The sequence below is a fragment of the Lepidochelys kempii genome, chromosome 2, assembly GCF_965140285.1.
Source record: "Lepidochelys kempii isolate rLepKem1 chromosome 2, rLepKem1.hap1, whole genome shotgun sequence".
NCBI classification, from domain to species: Eukaryota; Metazoa; Chordata; order Testudines; family Cheloniidae; genus Lepidochelys; species Lepidochelys kempii.
Window position 1 is genome coordinate 61,188,290 of NC_136381.1, and position 22,136 is coordinate 61,210,425.

The 22,136-nt window shown below is 41.3% G+C and overlaps 1 protein-coding gene across 4 annotated transcripts in view; it reads left to right on the plus strand.

Moving 5' to 3' along the window:
- ARFGEF1 (ARF guanine nucleotide exchange factor 1) overlaps window positions 1-22,136 on the plus strand; it is a 181,744-nt gene that overhangs the window by 120,176 nt on the left and 39,432 nt on the right. For all 4 annotated transcript variants that reach the window (XM_073330931.2, XM_073330927.2, XM_073330929.2 and 1 more), the window contains 5 exons: window positions 2,339-2,510; window positions 4,467-4,618; window positions 11,613-11,741; window positions 17,074-17,232; window positions 19,056-19,206. In XM_073330931.2, coding sequence (XP_073187032.1) covers window positions 2,339-2,510; window positions 4,467-4,618; window positions 11,613-11,741; window positions 17,074-17,232; window positions 19,056-19,206 — 763 coding nt within the window. The remainder of the gene's footprint in view (window positions 1-2,338; window positions 2,511-4,466; window positions 4,619-11,612; window positions 11,742-17,073; window positions 17,233-19,055; window positions 19,207-22,136) is intronic.

The window sequence follows — 22,136 nt, forward strand, 5'->3', positions numbered from 1 at the left end:
CAGCTGACTTGGGCTGTGGGACTGTTTAACTGCAGTGTACACATTTGGGCTAAGGCTAGAGCCTGGGCTCTAAGACCCTACAAGGTGGGAGGGTCCCAGAGCCCGAGCTCCACCTTGAGTCCAGCATCTACACTTCAGTTAAACAGCCCCTAAGCCTGAGACCTGCGAGTCAGGGTCAGCTGTATGTTTTTAATTACAGTGTAGACATACCCTCATTGGCTAACCTGCTGTACCTGCCTGATGGCCCAGAGATAAGCACCTCCCTCTGCTTGGCATCCACCAGTGGTGAACCCTCTTCTGGAATTAGGCACTGTGACAAAGTTCCTCCTCTTCTACCTTGGTGGGTCCTGTGCTTTTTGGCATATTTGCTCACTTCAGAGGTTCACGGCAGCCCTCAGTTTGGCCACTTCTGCTAGAGGCTCAAACCTGCCATACACTCAGCTAACCTCATCACTGGCCAGCCTGGGGGAAATGGAGAACAATCTCCACAGTCTCTGTTGTCCCACGTAGTGGGTCGGGGACAGGCCAGATCCCTTTCCAAATTAGACCTTCCCTTCTGGTGTTGGTCACAGACCAGGTCAACTCCTTCTGTGCCCAATCAGGAGTTGTGGGGGATGAAGGGAACCCGGACCCACCCTCTACACCGGGTTCCAGCCCAGGGCTCTATGGATAGCAGTTGTCTACGTCTCTTGTAACAGCTCTCTGACAGCTACGACTCCCTGGGCTACTTCCCCATGGCCTCACCCCAGGATCTTCCTCCTGAACCCTGATCACGCTTGTACTCCTCAGTCCTCCAGCAGCACACCGTCATGCCCCCCACTAACTGCTGGGAGGTCCTTTTTAAACCAGGTGTCCTGATCAGTCTGCCAGCCATAATTGGCTCCAGGTGTCTTAATTAGCTTGCCTGTCTTAATTGGTTCTAGCAGGTTCCTGATTGCTCTAGGGCAGCCCCTGCTCTGGTCTCTCAAGGAACAGAAAACTATTCATCCAGTGGCCAGTCTATTTGCCTTCTACCAGACTCCTGTACCCTACTGGTCTGGGTCTGTCACAGCACCTATTGCAAGTCAGCTGCTTAGGTAGTCCACCAGCAGCTGAAAGTCTCTCTCTCTCTGTCCTGCTTATGCTCATCCTATGTTTTCCTGTCTTTTGTGGATGTGCTGTGTATCCTCTGCCTGCCGGTAGCCTGCATCTAGCTCTCTTGCTGTGGGGTCTGACAGATATCAGGTCTTAGACATGCTCAATATACGCCTACAGTATCAGGCCTAGAGTGACCATAGTTCCCTATGCTGAATATGGGACACCTGGTAAAATTACTCGTATTCAAGCGAGTTCAATGGCAGTCAGAACTGTGCAGTACCAGTGTTCAAATTAACATCCCCTGTGACTGGAAGCAGCTTGTCCCTTCCTGCCCGCACCGTGTTGAAAGGCAGCTAACACCTCCAGCTGGCCACCGACATAACCCTGACCAATCCAACTAGGGACTGGTTCTCCGCACAGTACTGGGAGTGGGACACACCCTGCCGGGGAAGATATGGAGGAGCAGTAGGGCTGAGGTTTGTGAAGGGGCAAAGCAGGGAGAGGACAGTGAGAGGGGGGAGCACATAGAGGGGCTGATGGGTGGGCAGCAGAGGAGACATGTAACTGGCCGCCACCTAGCGCCTGCCTGCACTCACCAGCCACCGCAGTGCACAGCCAGTGCTGGCCAGAAATGGGACAGGGGGCAGGGCCCTGCTGGCCGAGAGCCAGCACACAGCAAGGGGAGTGGCCGGCCCTGCCACCAGCCTTGCACACCCACCCCCATCGTTGGCCTCTGGACCCCCCACTCACCACTAGTGGGCAAGTGGCTAGCAATCGGGGATTGGGCCAGCAGCAGGACTCACGAGTGCTGATGGGGAGGAGAGACAGAAAACACAGTACAATTTGCCCGTTTTTAAAAAAAAAAAGCTGGACGCTTGCAGAAGAGCTTAAATATGGGACTGTCCCTTTAAAAACGAGACATCTGGTCACCCTAATCAGGCCCATTGGCAAGATAAGCATTCCCCTGCCTAGTTTAAAAATTCTGTTTTGGCGCCTCCAAGGCTTTGGTTTGAGCTAACTGTCCTAGCACCTCGTTACCCCCTGTGGGGTGGCAGCACTTAGACCATTTTGAAAATGCTGAGTGGTGGAAACTTAGCCATTTTGGGGGATTAGGTAACACCTGAGATGTGGCTTTGAAAATGTCAATGGTGATTATCTGGTGGGCTTAGGCACCTATCTGCCTGTTTAGGTGCCTAAATCATTTAAAAATCTTCCCCTTTGCCTCTGTCATTCATACTATTTGCTTCTTTTTGGTTTCCAGGTAAAGAACAAAATGACCAAGGAGCAGTATATTAAGATGAACAGAGGTATCAATGACAGTAAGGATCTTCCTGAGGAGTATCTGTCAGCTATCTATAACGAAATAGCAGGGAAGAAGATATCTATGAAGGAAACAAAAGAACTAGTAATACCCACAAAATCCAGTAAACAAAGTAAGTACCAGCAGTGTGTCAGTCGTCACAGAATAAATGTTGGCTCTTTTATTTCATAATGTGGTCTCCTGGTGTTAGGAATGTGGTGTACTAAACTAACAACCTCTTGTTTGTTGTTGCTATGAATAGTTATTTGTTTAGCACTAGTAGTAATCTCAGTGCCATGCTATATACGCCTGAAGAACATACATATTAAGAGAAACATGCAGGAAAGGATGCACTACGAAATCTGAAATGGGGTTAAATTTGCTTTCACTTTCTCTCTCTCTCTCTCTCTCTTTTTTTTTTTTTCTTCTTTCCTATCTTCTAAAAAGTGAACCTATGAGAATTAATTTTACAGGTTCTTACATATAGTACTAAATCATTGTTTCTGTAAACTTAGTATTTAAGAACTCTGGGCCCCAAAATTCCTACCCTCTTTAATTTTAATCTTTTTCTCACTTTCTTACTCTCTGCCCAAACCCATCAATTCCTTTCTTGTTGTCGAGACAACGTGTGTGAGGTAATATCTTTTATTGGACCAATTTCTGTTGGTGAGGGAGACGAGCTTTAGAGCTACACAGAGCTCTTCTTCAGGTCGTCATCTTTTTGGCTTCAGTTATGTCATCTTCTGCAGTAATTGAGTGACTATATTTATTACCTTCTGTCAGTCCCTTTAATTTTGAAAGTCTGTTGTGCTCCCTTGAAGTCTTATCTGTTAAATTAAACTGGGTTTATTCTGACTTTATCTTGCCTCAGAATTGATATTATTTAGTCCAGGTGTCATCTTTGTACCTCTACACAGCACTTTCTTGGCAGCATAGTTTTTGCTGATGTACAGTGATGAATACTGTATACAATATTCCACATGAGACCTTTACAATAAAGTAACAGTATCACTTTTTGTTTTGTATCCTGTCCATCACCTATAGCAATATCTTGTTTTAATGCAGTAATGGGGTTTTCCCCACAATAATGCCTCAAAATCTTGTTTTCATTATGGTTTATGATTGCTCGTTTAGCACACGTTCCCTAGATTGGTTCCTTCCTTAAATAATGTTAAAAAGCATTTAACTGTTGTTTGTCTTCTGGACTGTCATTTTAATGATCCAAATGTTCTTAAATCTGATGGTTCCTCATTGTGTGTGCATTCAGTTTTCATATTTTCTGCAAATGTGAAGATCCTGTTTTTATAAAGTTATCCAAATTTTTTCTGTATATGGTTTAATGAATGGTTCCAAAACTAGCCCCCCAGAACACTCTGCTCATAACTCCTTTCCAACGTCACAAGTCTCCATCTGTAGCTACCTCTTTTTTTCCCTGCTCTTCAGCTTGTTTCTGTCCAGCAGCTTATTTTACCTTTTTATAAAGCCATTAAACTCTGATGAATTAAATGTTCCCTGAAAATGTAAGTGTTTTATTTCTTTTTATTGTACTCTTTCTGGGTTGTCCCTCACTTTGAGATAGAGGCTTCAATACCAGCATGAAAAGGTGTTAAGGTACTTCGCCACATACGTTTGAGAAAGGGAAAAATATTTATTTTTCCACACTTAACCCTTCCCCATTGTGGTGGTAGTTTCATATAAAATCTCTGTCCACTTTGTGAAATTAATCCAACCCATGTACCTTGCTTGGTATTTCTTCTTAAAATAGATTGCTTCAATTCAGTCACAATCTTTCTTTGATTAATGATATAGATTATTTCCATATAGACTAAAATTAAGGTAAATTATCATTTAAAAAACAAAATTTCACTACTCACATACTTTTGTTATTAGTGTATTGATGTAACTTGACTTTATACTACAATGTAAACAAACAAGATTAATTCGCATCAACTTTTAGATTTCATCCGTTTCTAAATGTATCAGAATACAGCATTTAAATGATTACTGTCACAAAATTACTATTTTACTTACTTTCTGTGAGAGAGCCTTGACTGAAACACAAATGTAAAAGCAAAAAATGTGTTCATAGATGTTGCTAGTGAAAAGCAGAGACGACTTCTATATAACTTGGAAATGGAACAGATGGCTAAAACAGCAAAAGCCCTCATGGAAGCAGTGAGCCATGTTCAGGCACCTTTTACTAGTGCAACCCATTTGGAGCATGTGAGACCAATGTTCAAGGTGAGATTCTCATGTTCTGTATTGAAATTCTAGCTGGGTATATAATGTTAACTTGGAACACTGTGATTGCAAGGCATTGTTAGAAATACTGTGGGATTCCATATTATTTCAGTGGTAATGTTTTGAAAGACCGAACTTCCAGAAGAATAATCTAAAGCTTATTGGACATTGTTTCACCTTGTAAAAGAATTAATCAGAATTGTTTAAAAAAAATTCACATTACTTAATCTATCCTGTAAGTGTAGAAGTGTTTAAATAACTTGAGGGGGTGCTACCTGCTTGAGTTTATAACCTTATCTTGGGCTTAACACCACAGTTTTAGAAATAGAGCCCAGATCGATATTACCAAACCAATAAGAAGCACCATTTAGTTATTTTACTGAAAGATTGTGCCTGTCAACCTCATGCTGCTTAGGAATGATTAGTCTTCATTTGCATAAGTAACTTCTTAATATCTATTTTAAAAGCTTCCTACCTGTCCTCTTCCTTTCTCCTCCTTTCTCTCTGCTCCCCCTCCTTTTCCATTCTTGTGTGTTCTGTTATATTAATTTTGATGGAATAAATGGGCCCTGAGAATCAAAGATATTAACATGGCTCTGTTACTGTACAACAATAATTTTAAACAAGGTTCAGGGTTCTGAATACAGAGCCTTCGGTCTGCTTAGTACCATGGTGCGCGCCGTTAAAAATCCTTTCAACCTTTTCGTAAAGATACAAAAACTAAAGGAAGGGCAGTTAAAGGATTAGAAATGTAAAGTATTAAATAAGACTTGTTTTAGCAGCGTCCCTTGTCTCTTTTACCTTTAGCTGGATAAAGGCTTTAGAAGGGGGGGGTGGGAAACACAACCCTGTTTGACAGTCTCTTAGATGGTTTTAAATATGGTAATAATTGTCCTTTCTGGGAAAAAGAGAAGAAGTTAGTTGAGATGGACCAGAACTCTTGTTGCTGCTCTTAAAATTTGATTCCGTTTCCTAGAAGACAAATCAAGACACAGACCCAACTAGGGAGAGAAAAGAACAGCAAAGATAGAAAATGCAGCTTCTGTCTTTGATGCTAATTTTTTTTTCAGCCTTGCTGCTAGAAAAACACAGGCATGGCACACAGTAGCCAATCTGAGAGCTGGCAAACTTATACTAGCATTGCGCTGTGTAGGGCATTGTTTTTAGCTGTCTTTTTGGTCTTACTGGAGTATTGCAAAATATACAGTCATGGCTGGCTAAGTTAGACACAGAAGGCAAAAGGAGAGGTGTAGGAAAGAGAAGGAAAAGGGTACATGGGTGGAGAGGAGTGACAGCAGAAACCAAAATCTCACATCCCAGGTGGTGGTCGGGATTTAGCCAAAGCCAGTGGAGATGGTATTGTCAACTAGTCTTTGGCCTGGTTTAGTCAGAACATCTTTCAAGATCAGGAGAACAAAGGCCCAGTGGTCTTACGTTGAATCCTGTGGTCCCAGGAAACACTGGGGGTGGCAGCCATGACAATGAAGCGTACTTTTTCCAGTCCACCTGTTTCCCGGCCATCAAATGTCAGACAGCCTCTGCAGACAGTTTCCCCCTTAACGTTTCTTTTCTTTTAAGGACCCCCAAAAGGGAGTGATGGGTAAAATAATTCATCCTCTCATTATTTTGCCCACCAGTAAGGCCTATATGCAAAGGAGGAATTGAAGCCCTTTATCTACTCCAGCTAAAGCTGAAGAAAAGGGGTGTATTTTTAAAGTAAGTGTTTTTTTAATTTAAAAAGGAATTGCTCAAAAAGGGGGCAGGGGGGACATCCTCAAACAAGGAACAAAAAAGGTAGAAGAGGAATTGAGGAGAGTGTGCAGGGTAAAGGATAAAGAATGGATGAGAAACTGTAAACATTTGTTGAGAGAATATGGAAGGCAATAGAGTGCAGGGATTTGCATAGGAGGGAAATGACAATGCAATAGTCAGTCAGTAGCTGTTACACAATCCAGCTCTCTCGTTAAGAATTCCTCTTCATTCTGAGGGAGATTTAATTTGTTGTATGTAGTGTGTTGGCCAAAGGAAGTTCATTCTGACAAAACAGTCTATTGCTTTTAGTGGAATTATGAATTTGTGGGCTCTTGGGTATAGTGAAGAGGTGTGCCATAACTTAAAATATTTCCTTGCTTTTTAGTGTTTGCAATGGGGGGAGTAGGTTAGTGTTTAAGATGCATCTTTGCTAATGTGTGGTTCTGAATTGCTTGTCCTTACCTTGGTGTAGATCTAAGTAATCTTCTCTTTGCCCCACTTAAAAACTGGTTTTCAGATTAACAGCTCCCAGATTAAGAATATATATTCAAATGTGTCTCTGTCTATCATGGTAACACTGTCAAATGCAGAGCAGACCACCAGATGTATTTGGTAACTGAGAAGCGTACTCCCTGAGAAGGTGATTTACTCCTGAACCAACCTGGAGTAGGATTATCAGTTCAAACTCCTGCTGAAGTAGGAAGTACTTAGAGTTAATACTATAGGTTTCATTACACCTGGTATAAATGCTAATTATTCAACCACTTCCACGCTATTAATAATAATGCCCTTGATGCAACACTATATACCTCTGTGATCTTTGCTTCTGCCTGCACTTCAACAAACAGTGTCGGAACAAGGAGAAAGGAAGAAAGAGTATGTGAAGTTACTCAGAGCAGGGAGGGGTTGTTTTCCTCATCCCCAAGCACTGGAGCAGCACTCAGAACAACCTGTGTTGTCAGGGCTGCACTGTAGAATAGAAAGAGGAGAGAGCTGAGGCTCTTTGTAGGGCTGTGAGAGCAGGAAAAGCCCCAGCCCAAAGAGGAAAGAGACAAAAAGACAGGACAGAAAAATATGAACTCGGTGAAGAGGAAACTCTGCAGAGGAACTGCACTCAGGCCACAAGAGAACTAGAGCAAAAAGGCCCAGCTCTCATTGGAACAGGAAGGAAGCCACAGGAACGGAGGGAGAAAAATAAGGTAGTTTAAGGGCACAAAAGCAGCAGAAAAACAGGATTAAAACAAGGAGTTTGCAAAGAAAAGTTCATTTTTGAGGTAAATGGAGTCAGTATTTCCACTAACCCTTCTAGAAAGTCTTAATTTTGCTGAGAAGACATGGCTAAAATGAACAGGTCATTTTGAGCAGTTTCATGTTGCATCAGGGTTGTCAGTAACCATGATGAGTACCAAGTAAATGTCCTCATATGCCATGGAAGATGAGGCAGACAACATACTGATCAGAAGACTGTATGTAAAAACACTGATAAAACAGAGGATGTTTCACTGGGAAGGCTGCACATCTCCCACAGAATATAAATGGCATCAGAGGGATGCTTGCGATGATGCAAAAATTTCAACCTAAAAAGCTCAAGAAGAAACACAAATTGAAAACCTGAGGAAACTCTGAGAGAAGACAGACAGGAAAAAGAGAACGGAAACATATGGAAGATGTGGTAGAACATCACAACATTCGTGCAAAGTGTGTCCAGCCTGAGAAGCAAAATACCATAAATGTCAGCAAAAGGGAAACTGTGAAGCATTAAGCAGGTCTTAAAAGCAGATACTTAGTAGACAATGCAAAAGAACCAGCGTAAGATGTCCACAACAGAAATTGTTACGGAGCTGCCATTGTCGGATTGTATGAATGCACAGAACGGTGAAGGAGCTTGGTATTTTGGTGAAAATGAAGACTTAACTCATTCTGCTAGCACAAGTTCATATTTAAAACCGTACACGGTAGCTGGCACAATGGATTAGTGTGTTTGGCTTTTCACATCTGGAGACATGGGTTCAAATGTCACTCTTGGTCACACCAACAAAAGAAACATTGGTGGTTTCATTCCAGCCTTCAGTAAGCAGTTATCCACATCACTTCACCACCACACATAGTCTGATGCTTTGATAGGGTGTGAAAATTATTACTGGTTTAGCTCAAAGAATTGTATTATTAAATTAAAACCTGACACATCTGGGAACTGGCTACCTTTCTGTCAATTTCGTGTTGCTATTGGGTGGTGTATTGAAGAGGTTTCTAGCCACTAAAGACAGGGCAGGGTGAGATATTTGTGAGGAGAAAGTCCCTCTTCACTGCAATTCAGCCTGAATGCCTCATACATCCCAGCTCCCCCACTGTCAGTTCCTGATCCCTCCACTGGACCAGGTAACATCAGGAAGCCAAACCTGGGAAAGGAGAAAAAGATATGGAGCCAGCAGTCATGTGCAGGCTCAGCAGTGCTGTGACATGAGTCAGGACAGAGACCGTAAGACTTCAGAATGAGTAGGGAGTTGCACGCTCTGGCTTCGTCTACAGTACGCTCCACTGGTGGCGGTGTGTAATGTACATTTAGCTATGTGCTGCAGTGGAAAGCTCACTACGTCCACATTGTGGTGTGTAGCTACAAGTGTTAGGGAAAGGCTCCGGAAGCAAGGAGGCTGTGGGGAAAGGGTTCAGCATCTCCTCACTGCCAGGACCTTTTGTTGTGGTGAGGAAGGGCTCCAGGAGTGGGGAGCTTAACAAGTAAAGGTGCTTTCACAGGTCTCCAGGAACAAAGGACATTTAGTGTGATTAAGCAAATTCACTCAGATTTTAACACATCCAGAGAGGTACCATCATCTGGACAGGCTTGCATAAATTGGTTCAAATTGGATTCTTCAAAGGTAACAGACAAAGAAAGCTTTTTGATAAATACCCTGAATGAGGGCCTTTTTTTTGTGATTGCACAAATGGGCTGAATCTTCTGTCCAGGTTGTAGGGAGCAATCCTGAAGGAAGGGTTGGAACAAACCTGTCCTCACAATAGACAGACAGACACACCTGGAAGACCTTAGAGTTGAGGTGACCTCTGATAAGCTTTTCATGATGCATATAGGTTCCTTTGTTGTTTTTAATAGGTTGTCTCTGTAATGCTTTCATCTTGTGTATAAATAGGCTTGCTTAGAAAGATCTGTGTGGCAACTCATAACGGATGGCAATTATACTGTTTATATTGTCTGAGGCAAAAGCGAAGCACAGACGCTGGTTTGTCTACGGAGTCTGGCTTACTGGGAATAACACAGTGTAGGCAGGGAACAGTGCAGCCTGGATAAATGCCTGGCTGGAGGGAGATGTGGGTCTCCACCCAAAAGTGGTGACGGCTGAGGAGCCAGGAGCCTCGAGTTGGTGCCCTTGCTGGACCACAGAGTAGGAATACAGGTGCAGTTGCCTTGAACTGTGACAGACATTATTTATGGCTATGTGAATTTCGTAAGGATTTTTAAAAAACTTAAATTGATCCATCTAAGTTAAGGAATGTGAAGTCAGTCACATAGCATATGTAAAATAACAAACTTCCCATTTTTATCTATTCAGTTTTTTCAATTAAGATATCGACCCATTTTAATATAAAATTTCCCTTTCTTTACTTTGCAGAGAAGAATATCTGCAAAACCCATCTCTTTTTTTAAGGGAGAAAAACCCAAAGCTTTAATGTGAGCTTCCAGTGGATATATCTCTTCCTCTTTGAGTTTCTAATTACTAGACTCAGTTCCAAGACATTCATCCTTTTATCATTTCCAGTCATTAACTAATCGTAAGAACCAATAATATAGCTTAATGTTTAGAGCCAACGATCGGAATCATAATTATTCTGTCAAAGTAGTGATTACAAAATAGTAAAGAATAAATATTTGCTTACTCCATCCTGACTTTCCTCATATCTAGGCTCTGTAAACATTCTCAAGTCTGTATGCATATCTTTTCCTGTTAATGAAGTAGTGAAACTTATAACCTAGTGATGTTATATATCATGGTAAAAATAAGTACAGATGAAATTCACCTTGTGTGCCACCACTTAAATCCTCAAAGTAGGAATTATGCTTCATAAGGGATGATTTTCATCCTAAATGAGCAAATGGTACATTTTAAAGAAATTATAGAAATTTACCATAATGTGGATCCAACTGTACGTGTAACACACCAAACAGCAAAATTGTAGTATGCAAACAGTGTCCCATTAAAAACACTCTTAACAACTTATAGTACTGCTGTCCACATAAACATTATGGAAAATCCCCGTGTGAAAAGAAAAGGAAAAAGATGTGTGCTAAAATAATAGAAATCTAATCTCCCCTTCTATCTGTTCAAAATTCAAACTGAAGTACTGAAAGTTATGTCACTGAAGGAATGTCGGGATCCCTTTCTCTGGAGAGGGGAAAAACTGTCTTTCCTTCTATCTCCACCACTTGCACCTTGGTAGGAATGATTGTTGTATAGTTAGGTTTTTTTCATCATATGAAAAACGCCAAATAGTAGTTAGCCATGCTGTTTAACTAATATAAAATCATTAATTTTATAATAATATGCTATAGATAGCTGGGTGGAGCTGCCTATCTTACTTCTCCTAACAAGTAAGGCACGCACTTGGATAAATATTTTCATGAGTAGCTTTTCAAGAACTCTACAGTTACCTTTTTTCAATCTGACTCTTAACAATTCTCTGAAATTGTGTGTGTAAGGATGGCACTTTTCAGCAAATTTGAATTGCTCCTTTCACTGTGCAATTAAGTTTTGGGGCTGTTGTCAGAACTTATATACAAATATATATATTTGTTTCTGATTATGCAAAGAATTATGTATGCATATGGAGAACTGTTATATAGATAGTATAAAAACAATATCCACTATATATAACTGACACACAGCTTCTCTCTTTTAGAACCCATAGCACATTTACAATAAAAAAAATGCTCTGGACAAGACTGCATTGTCACTAGAAAGTGTGTGTCTGTATTACACTGCAGTTGGTCCAAAATAATCTTCTCCTTACCTTATAACTGTACTATTACTCCTTTTCCCTATTTCCACTTCCCATTTCTTTTTAGTAGAAAGGCCACTCCGAAGTTGTTGTTGATTAAGCGTTTTGGTTTTTCATTTTTCAGCGAGATACAGTGATGTTTATATCTCTTTTTCTGTTGGAATAAAGTTTTCGCTTATTGAGATCGAATATTAAAAATTAATGTAATGTGTGTGGTTTTATTGTGTTCCAGTTGGCATGGACACCATTCCTAGCTGCATTCAGTGTGGGTCTACAAGACTGTGATGATACAGAAGTTGCTTCTCTTTGCTTGGAAGGCATACGATGTGCAATCAGGATTGCATGCATTTTCAGCATTCAGGTAATGTTAAATGTTAAGATTATATGAGTATATTTTGGTTTAGGTGCTATTAATGGAATCGTAGTACATTCACTAAATTCTTTACATTATTACCTGAAGATGTAAGTACTGCAATATCCAGTGACTTCCTTGTTCCGAAGTTATTACTGTACCTGGTTTTAATTGAGTGCATTGAGTTTATTTTAAATTCTAAATTGCTTCATCTGTTGTTTGTGAAACTATACATGTTTCCATATATATAGGACTACAAAGAAGCGTTTTCAGATGAACAAACTTTTTGAATTTTCATCTTAAGCCTTGCCACAAGAGGTTCTGTTTCTTAACATGAATCTTTTTCAAATATATTATGTAGTTGAAAAGTAGTAGTTCGCTGAACCTTGGTGGAAAAATTGTGCTCAACTTTAGAGAGAGACCATAGCTATTCTGAGACTTGTGCAATTGGATATCATTTTAACTCTATGGCACTGGGAATGCCTTTCCAAATATAATGCACCTTGCATTAAATGGGATGTCAAGAATTCCAGACTCACTGGCTCTAGTGGATAATACTGATTAAACTTGGGAATAAGTTTCTTTTCTTTAAACTCACAGCTGTTGAACATAATATTCTGCCAGTATAGGGAAATGGCCAATAAATGTACTGATCTGCCATAATCTGTGAGTATATGTTGGTGGTTGGGATGAAGGCTGAATTCTTTTATGTTTGACACCACAATTTTAAATGAGTCCACTGAAAATAGAAAATAAACTTTTAATTATTAAAAATGTGATCCCTAAGCTAAACACATTTACACTATCATGCTGAAAATAGTAATCTCTCCCTTATAACTTTTTTGCCACTCAGTAATTGCCTTCTCAAACTAGTAATAGGTGTGTAGGAGTCTCTCTTAGCAGAAACCAAAGTCTTCCACTTTCAAAAGTATTATGGGCAGCAGTGAACTATCTTGCCATCAGAGAATAACACAGTGCAGCTGCAGTATGGTGTGATATATTTTCTTTTGAGAAAGTGTATTGGCAACATGGAAGGCAACCTGGTCAGCATAAATGTCCTTAAATTGTGAAAAGCAACTAATAGCCCATGAATAATTTACTGAAAGCAGCATCTCAGAATTTTCAGTATAGACTGAGGAACAGCTCCTTGGAATTGGCCACTGTCAAAAGATAGGGATTTGTCTTATTCACTTTGTAGGTTGCTCCTTGTCATTCAGGGCTTTCTACTTATTTTTCTGGATGATTGATCCTTAATCTCAAAGGAAAATTTATTGCTTTTTGCTGCTTTTCCCTCTGAAGTGAGGACCATGATATTACCTTCAGGTTCTGGAGAGTTCTGTATCTTGGTTGCCATTAAAATAATTATGGTCTCTAAGCCCTGATCTACACTGGGAGTGGGGAATCGATCTAAGTTATGCAACTTCAGCTACATGAATAACGTAGCTGAAGTCAACGTACTTAGATCGATTTACTGTGGTGTCTTCACCACGGTGAGTTGACTGCTGCTGCTCCCCCGCCAACTCCACTTGCACCTCTCATGGCGCTGGAGTATAGGAGTCAACTGGAGAGCACTCGGGGGTTGATTTATCTCGTCTAGACTAGACGCGATAAATCGATCCCCGCTGGATCAATCGCTGCACGCCGGGTAGCGAAGACATACCCTAAGATACTGTGGTTTAGACTAGAAAGTTCCTATTGTGCAAGATTCTGATTAGATCAAGTATTGTCCATTTTGGACACAAGACTATTTGGGGATGTAGGGATGGTTGGTAAATTTTCCTTATAAGAATTTTTGAGAACAAATATGTTGTCTGTCCCATGCTAAATTTTTCTCCCACCTTCCTGCTGGTGCTCTCATGTTGTGTGTCAGTCTTGTTGAAGAAATATAGATGAGTTATTACCCAAGATCACTTTCTAAGAACAGTCAGTATTTTATGCATCATGATAAAATCATAACATTGATAGCTGAAAGGGTCTCTCAGCTTTTATGGATTTTTCCTGAACAGCACAGTACAGTTTTGTGAGCCATGCATCCTCATCACTGAGCATAATAAAATCTCATTTTTAAAATCTTGTTTTCATTATTATGGTTTTAAAGTGAATCTGATGCTGTAACACAAGTCTGTCTTGGGGCTTTCACTCCATATCTTGTACCAGATCATAGAATCATAGAAGATCAGAGTTGGAAGAGACCTCAGGAGCCATCTAGTCCAAGCCCCTGCTCAAAGCAGGACCAATCCCAACTAAATCATCCCAGCCAAAGCTTTGTCAAGCCAGGCCTTAAAACCTGCGAGGATGGAGATTCTACCACCTTCCTTGGTAACCCATTCCAGTGCTTCATCACCCTCCTAGTGAAATAGTGTTTCCTAATATCCAACCTAGACGTCCCCACTGCAACTTGAGACCATTGCTCCTTGTTCTGTCATCTGCCACTACTGAGACCAGCCTAGCTCCCTCCTCTTTGGAACCCCCTTCAGGTAGTTGAAGGCTGCTATCAAATCCCTTCTCACTCTTCTTTTCTGCAGACTAAAAAGCCCAGTTCCCTCAGCCTCTCCTCATGAGTAATGTGCCCCAGCCCCCTAATAATTTTCGTTGCCCTCCGCTGGACTCTCTCCAATTTGTCCATATCCTTTCTGTAGTGGGGGATGCAGTATTCAAGATGTGGCCTCACCAGTGCCGAATAGAGGGGAATAAGCACTTTTCTCGATATGCTGGCAGTGCTCCTACTAATGCAGCCCAGTATATCGTTAGCCTTCTTGGCAACAAGGGCACACTGCTGACTCATATCCAGCTTCTCGTCCACTGTAATCTCCAGGTCTTTTTCTGCAGAACTGCCGCTTAGCCAATTGGTCTCCAGCCTGTAGCAGTGCATGGGATTCTTCCGTCCTAAGTGCAGGACCCTGCACTTGTCCTTCTTGAACCTCATCAGATTTCTTTTAGCCCAATCCAACAATTTTTCTAGGTCACTCTGTACCTACCCTCCAGCATATCTACTTCTCCCACCATATTAGTGTCATCTGCGAACAATCCATTCCATCATCCAGATCATTAATGAAGATGTTGAACAAAACCGGCCCCAGGACTGACCCCCTGGGGCACTCTGCTTGATACCAGCCGCCAACTAGATATTGAGCCATTGATCGCTACCCATTGAGCCTGATGAGCTAGCCAGCTTTCTATCCACCTTACAGTCCATTCATCCAATCCATACTCTTGAATTTGCTGGCAAGAATACTGTAGGAGACCATATCAAAAGCTTTGCTAAAGTCAAGATATATCATGTTCACCGCTTTCCCCATATCCACAGAGCCAGTTATCTCATCATAGAAGGCAATCAGGTTAGTCAGGCATGACTTGCCCTTGGTGAATCCATATTGACTATTCCTGATTACTTTGCTCTCCTCCAAGTGCTTCAAAATGGATTCCTTGAGGACCTGCTCCATGATTTTTCTTAATTTGCATATTTCAGCTCACCTATCCTTTTTGGTTGATCTCATTTGTTATTTTTCTCTTCTTCTACAGTAGTGGTGGTTAGGAAGGAGACGGCGTCACTCTTTTTCTCTCCCATTCCATGAGGGAAAAGAGAACATCTGTCATGAGAAGAGTGCCTTAATTTCCTCTGTTGCTTTTCTTTTCAAGGAAGATCTGACTCTGACTGCTGAGTCTTTTTCGTTCAGCAATCCCTCTTCACCTGATGGTATCATGGGAGAGTGTTCCTCTGATTGAACTGTGCTCACTCTGCCTAAGCCCAGAGTAAAGTGGAATGCCAGTCAGTATTGAATATGGCCCATTGAATTATGTAATCCCACAGGTCTACTGGACATCTAGCTATAAAAGGGTCTGATACTGCTGCCAGTATTTTCTACATGAAATAAATTAGCAGTAAGTCCTTAGACTTCATATACACTGGAATTTTTATAAACCTTGCAGACCACACAGAATTTGTTTGCTACCAGTTGGCCATTGCTGACTTCTTATCTGAGGGTTTTCACAAATATAGAAAAGAGGTTAGATTATGCCCAACAAAATGGATGTCTGTTCTGGTTGTATCTCATTTTATTCCAGCTCTTTTGCTCTTTAACTTTTATCTAAAAACCTGCCTTATAAATTCCCAAACAGCTCGTTGCATTTTGTAATTAATATCTTAGGTTCACATGATAATTGGGGTTGTAATGAGCTTCCTTTTCCAAAGAACGTAGTTTCTGGCCTTTGGCCTCTTCATGGATAAGCCATCCACACAAATCAGTTATACACATGTAGAAACCCCTTCTCTTGTACTTTGTAGCTCTTCTCTGTTTGCATGGAAGGTAGGTCAGTCACTCATCTACCCAGGAAGAGTTGCTCCTACACTCAGATGCTCTAGAGCTCTGGAATTGGGTTATAACAAGTTCATTTTATAGTCGTTCTCTTTCTGAACACACAGATACATAATGTAAGTCTCTGTTTTCAATTAATAAATCTCTTAGGTCGTCTCTCTGAGGACTTCTGCTGACAGACTTTTACCAGCACATCATGGCAAGGCAGCACTTGGGCATGGGCAATAGCATCTCTCAACTGGGGAAAGGCTGCTGGGGAGTTGTATCTTTTTTCCCTTACAGCGTGCATGTCTCTCATCTGGTGGGGTGTCTTGAATATTTGTTTACATTTTGTATTTCAAGTTAAGATAGTGTCTGGTTTCAGAATAAATTATAAAAATCACATGCTGTAGACTGCTACATGTGACACCTTACCTTCCCCGGTTTACAGTTCTACAAGGAGAGCCTTATGCCATAGCTCATTAGAGAAAGAGAGGGATGCTTTAAGTTAATATAATACTTTTGAAATTCAACTGTATGAAACCTACCTTATTTTCTTCAGTAACATATTGGTCCTCATTGAAAACGCCACTGTCTTTAAGTGTCCGTATTACTTAGCTAAGAGATTTTGTAGATGAGTTTAGCAGCAATCAGTATTTAATTTCATGACTTTAATGTCTCCCTACTTTTCGGTGTAGTTGCCATTGAGATATTGCAACCAGATATTTGAGGTTGAAATCTGTCAATATAGGGTAAGCTAGGGATATGGGCCGTATAAACCAAATCATAATACTGCATAGATGGGTGGTGCATACAATTATTCAAAGAGTGGGCATGCAGAACTACATTCCTAATGCATCTTTCAAATGTATTACTATATTTGGTTCATTCCGATGTGGACATAGGGTTATTATAAGAGATATGGTTTCCCAAATAAAAATTAATGTCTGAATGCCTCCATAATACATAAAGGAACCAAAAGATATTTAGACATTGACAAGTTATGGAAACTAACAGAAACAACTCATTTTTGTTTCCCTGTGTAGCTTGAAAGAGATGCCTATGTCCAAGCACTAGCAAGATTTACCTTGCTTACAGTGAGTTCTGGTATAACTGAAATGAAACAGAAGAACATTGACACAATAAAAACACTTATCACAGTGGCTCATACAGATGGAAACTATTTAGGAAATTCCTGGCATGAGGTACAAGAATAGTTCATTCTTAACTATAAGAAAGTATGTTCATGAAAATACATTGAATTTGTATACAGTATTACTACTGGGGGAATTTTGCGCCACTGCACACATGCAGAATTCGTGTCCTCCACAGATTTCTTTGCTTCCCTGCAGAAAAATAACTTTCTGATGGGGCTACAAAGGGAGCTGCAAGAGCAGCCACATGCCCCTCCCCAGCAGCAGCACACATACTTTGTTTAGGTCGCCTGGAGCAGCCGGTGGAGAGGTAAATCACTGCGATAGAGGAGTGGGAGGGGCTTGGTCACACACACCCCGCATCTGCCCAACCTCTGTGCATCCATACCCAGACCCCCCACCAAGCCTCCCTCCCCTGCACCTGAACCTCCACTGTGGCGAACCTCACCTGCTGCATCCGCAACCCCCTGCACCCAGCAGCTAGTAGTCCTGGCTGGGGTGGGGGAGGAGCACACTTCCCCTGCATGGAGTCGTGAGGACTGGATCAGACCCAGCCCCAGAAATCTCCCTTGGCTCCACCCCCTACCCCATCACTCCTTAGCCACAGTGGAAGGCTGCTCCCTCGTCCACCCAACCCCCATGCATCTGGATGCTCTCACACCGATACATACTCCTGCTGAGCCTCCCCACCTTGGCCTTAGAACCCTGGCTGAGCCATACCCGCCTGCATCCTGACCCCCGTCCTTGCACCCAGACCACACCTCACTGAGCACACACACACCTGAACCTCCCTCTGCTCCCAGACCACCCCCTGCTGAGCCACCCACACTGGATCCCCCCTCCAAACGAGCCCCACCCTGTATGCACAGGGACCACCCCTAGAAGCCCCCCACACCTGGAGCCCCACCCCACAAAGCCCCACTCCCTCAGCACCCGGACCCCTTGCTGAGCCCCCAACACCCAGACCCCCCCGCCAAGCCCCATCCCCCAACACCCAGACCCCCTGACTGAGCCCCAACCACCTTCACTTGGACCCCCTGTGAGGAGTCCCTTTGTCCCTGCAAGCAGAACTCCCCCTCTGCCCCCCCCCAAGCCTCTGTGCATCCAGATTCCCCCCACCCCGGACCCACATGCACCCTGACTGCCCCATACAGAACCCTCTCACTAAGCTCATCTACACTTCGATCCTGCTGGGCTGACCCTGCCTTCCCACACCTGGTGTGTCAGGGCCCCAGGGTATTTCTGGGGAAGGTCCAGCTCTTGCGCTGTGTCAGGGTTGGGTGCAGCCTCACTGCCATGTCCATGTCTCGGGGTGAGCTGCACCATGATCTCCCACCTCCATGCAGCCAGTGGCCTGTGCTCCCCAATGTTGGAGCCTCCACATTGAATTTTATTTGTCCATAAATAAAAGAATTTTGCAGAATTTTAAAATACTGTGTGACAGAATTTTTATTTTTTTGGTGCACAATTCCCTCAGAAGTACAGTGGGTTTTGAGTATGTATGTATGTATATAGAGTGGGTGTTTATATGTAAACAGTCATTTTTGTTTGTAATTTTATTTTGTATCTGCACAGACTTGCATATTTTGGACCCAATTCTACAGCCCTTACATGAATAAAGTTGCAGGATTGGGTTCATAAAGCGAAGTGATAGTAATTGTATTTTTAAAAGATTACTGTTCATTTTTGTCATATTCTGTGTACACATATAGTCTGGGTGTGTAGTATGTATGTGTGTAAATGAGAAGTTTATTTTTGAAAACACTGAGATCTGCCCGTTTATAAAGAATTTTATAAAAGTGAACAGGGATAGTAAATATTTTTAAAATCCACTTCTCGCTGTTAAGTGGTTTCTGTGTTTTGTGTTAATTTAGATTCTGAAATGTATTAGTCAACTTGAGCTGGCACAATTAATAGGAACTGGAGTAAAACCACGTTACATCTCTGGAACAGTGAGAGGCAGGGAAGGTTCTTTTACTGGAACAAAGGATCAGGCACCTGATGAATTTGTGGGCCTCGGATTAGGTGAGTAATGTGAATGCTCTAAGTATTTTAGTTATCCAGCTTCGTATGAACGTATAATATTTGAATAAAGTTTGTTCTCAGCTTGTGGTTGCCAGTGACTTTTTTATTGAAGTGAGGCATAATTATTAAAAAAAAGTCATTTTAATACTTTATTTATTAAAAACATTTCTGCTGTTGCTAATACAAATGCAGGACTGAGATTGAGATATTTACTCCCAAATTAAATATTTTTAAGAATACTTATGATTGATTTAATATCACTTTATGGGGGATACAGGGTGGGAAATGGCATAAAAACACTTGAATGCAATATCTATTAATAATACAGTAATTTCTAAGAGGAAATTGAAATGTAACTGATCACAAAAGTACTTCATACTAAAGGTATTGTGTTGCTAGATTGAGCAATATTGCTAATTTGCTGTACCAAATATATGTCCGTTTTGCCAAACTTGAATACAAATATAATCGGGGTGTGGATTTATGAATGTAGATTGATTGGTGGCCCTTGTGGACTTTTTGTGAGAAATATGTAGGGTGGATTGGTTTAAATTACAATGATTTAAATTATTTTAATCAAGTTTTAAACTAATTTATCTTAATCTGTTACCGACTTAAGTGGTTACTTTGTTATAGGAAAGGTAAAGTTTGGAGAACCAAGCTTCATTCCATCAGTGAGATTCTTTATTTTTATATTATGATAAAAAGTGGATGTTATATTTCTGATTAATTACAGAAACTTGTAATTCTTTAAAAGATGTGCCATCTTCAATGTTAGATAAATAAAGCCATTAAAACCAACGTTGGAACATTTTTATATAATTGAAAATAAAACTTTCTTGAATTCACTCCCATTCCATAACAAAAAAAAAAAAAGCCAAACAAATATACCAAAAAATCTAAATTAAAATTAAGATGCAGTTCAAGAAATCTGTTTGAGAGTGGGGAGTAATGCAACAGTAAATCCACGGAAACAAATGAAGTTTGTAGATGCAATTCAGGCACTCACTACAATGCCCAGTTCTCTTTCTCATGCACCCAGGCAGACCATTAAACAGAAACATTCAATTTATCTAAATCTGATTTTAATATGATGCCAGACTCCCTCTTGCTTCATGAGAACAGCTTTCCACACTGTCTGGTGAATGCTTGAGTCTTGGCTAAAGGTTTCTCTGTCTTGCAACACTTTTCCTGGAGCTGTTAGGATTCTGTTACTAGCTCCCTGGTATTGCTCCCCAGCCAGAGGTCTGAGGGCTGTCGTCCCAGTCTATTCCATAGTCCAATATCAGCCCCGACTCCTGAGCCAATCCTTTTCCCTAGCTCCCTTTGTGACCTTCCTCCACCCATTCTCCCCACACTGCTAAGGGTTTTGCTATTGTTGAGGTACACAGTATTCTAGTCCCTGTAAAAGAAAGTTTACAGCTTCACTGCCCAGGATAGTCCTCTCTTGAAGCATGCAAGTCCAAATTAATTTACCTTTATTTTTGTTTTATTCTCTTACACTGCAGACTTGCATTTTAATTTGCTTCCCACAGTCTCTCAAGGTCTCTTCTGGCATTACTACTTTCTAGCAGTATTCTTCCTGTTAAATATGCTAGTATGTTTGCCCATCTATACAGGCATAGTTGTTTTTCAAGGAAAAATACTCATGTCTAAGGCTACGATTTAATCACGGGCATTTTTAGTAAAAGTCATGGACAGGTCATCGGCAAGAAACAAAAACTCATGGCCCATGACCTGTCCATGACTTACACCATAAATCACTGATTGAATCTTAGGGGTGGGAGGGAGCCCACAGCACTGGGGGATGACCTCCATCAGGCTCCTCCATCAGCCTCCCCAGTGGAGTAAGTGAAAAAAGATTTAGGTTTAGGAAAAGAAGTTTAGAAGTAAACAGAAACTGAAAATACTCTGGTTTCAGAGTAGCAGCCGTGTTAGTCTGTATTCGCAAAAAGAAAAGGAGTACTAGTGGCACTTTAGAGACTAACCAATTTATTTGACCATAAGCTTTCGTGAGCTACAGCTCACTTCATCGGATGCATTCAGTGGAAAATACAGTGAGGAGATTTATATACACACAGAACATGAAAAAATGGGTGTTATCATACACACTGTAAGGAGAGTGATCACTTAAGATGAGCTATTACAAATACTCACTAGCAACCACACAACAGAACCACTAACCCAGGAACCTATACTTGCAACAAAGCCCGTTGCCAACTGTGTCCACATATCTATTCAGGGGACACCATCATAGGGCCTAATCACATCAGCCACACTATCAGCGGCTCATTTACCTGTACATCTACCAATGTGATATATGCCATCATGTGCCAGCAATGCTCCTCTGCCATGTACATTGGTCAAACTGGACAGTCTCTACGTAAAAGAATAAATGGACACAAATCAGATGTCAAGAATTATAACATTCATAAACCAGTCGGAGAACACTTCAATCTCTCTGGTCACTCGATTTCAGACCTAAAGGTCGCAATATTAGAACAAAAAGACTTCAGAAACAGACTCCAATGAGAGACTGCTGAATTGGAATTAATTTGCAAACTAGATACAGTTAACTTAGGCTTGAATAGAGACTGGGAGTGGATGTGTCATTACACAAAGTAAAACTATTTCCCCATGTTTATTTTCCTCCCCCCCCCCCCCCCCCCCAAACTGTTCCTCGGATGTTCCTGTTAACTGCTGGAAATGGCCCACCTTGATTATCACTACAAAAGGTTTTCTCCCCCCCGCGCTCCTGCTGGTAATAGCTCATCTTAAGTGATCACTCTCCTTACGGTGTGTATGATAACACCCATTTTTTCATGTTCTGTGTGTATATAAATCTCCTCACCGTATTTTCCACTGAATGCATCCGATGAAGTGAGCTGTAGCTCACGAAAGCTTATGCTCAAATAAATTGGTTAGTCTCT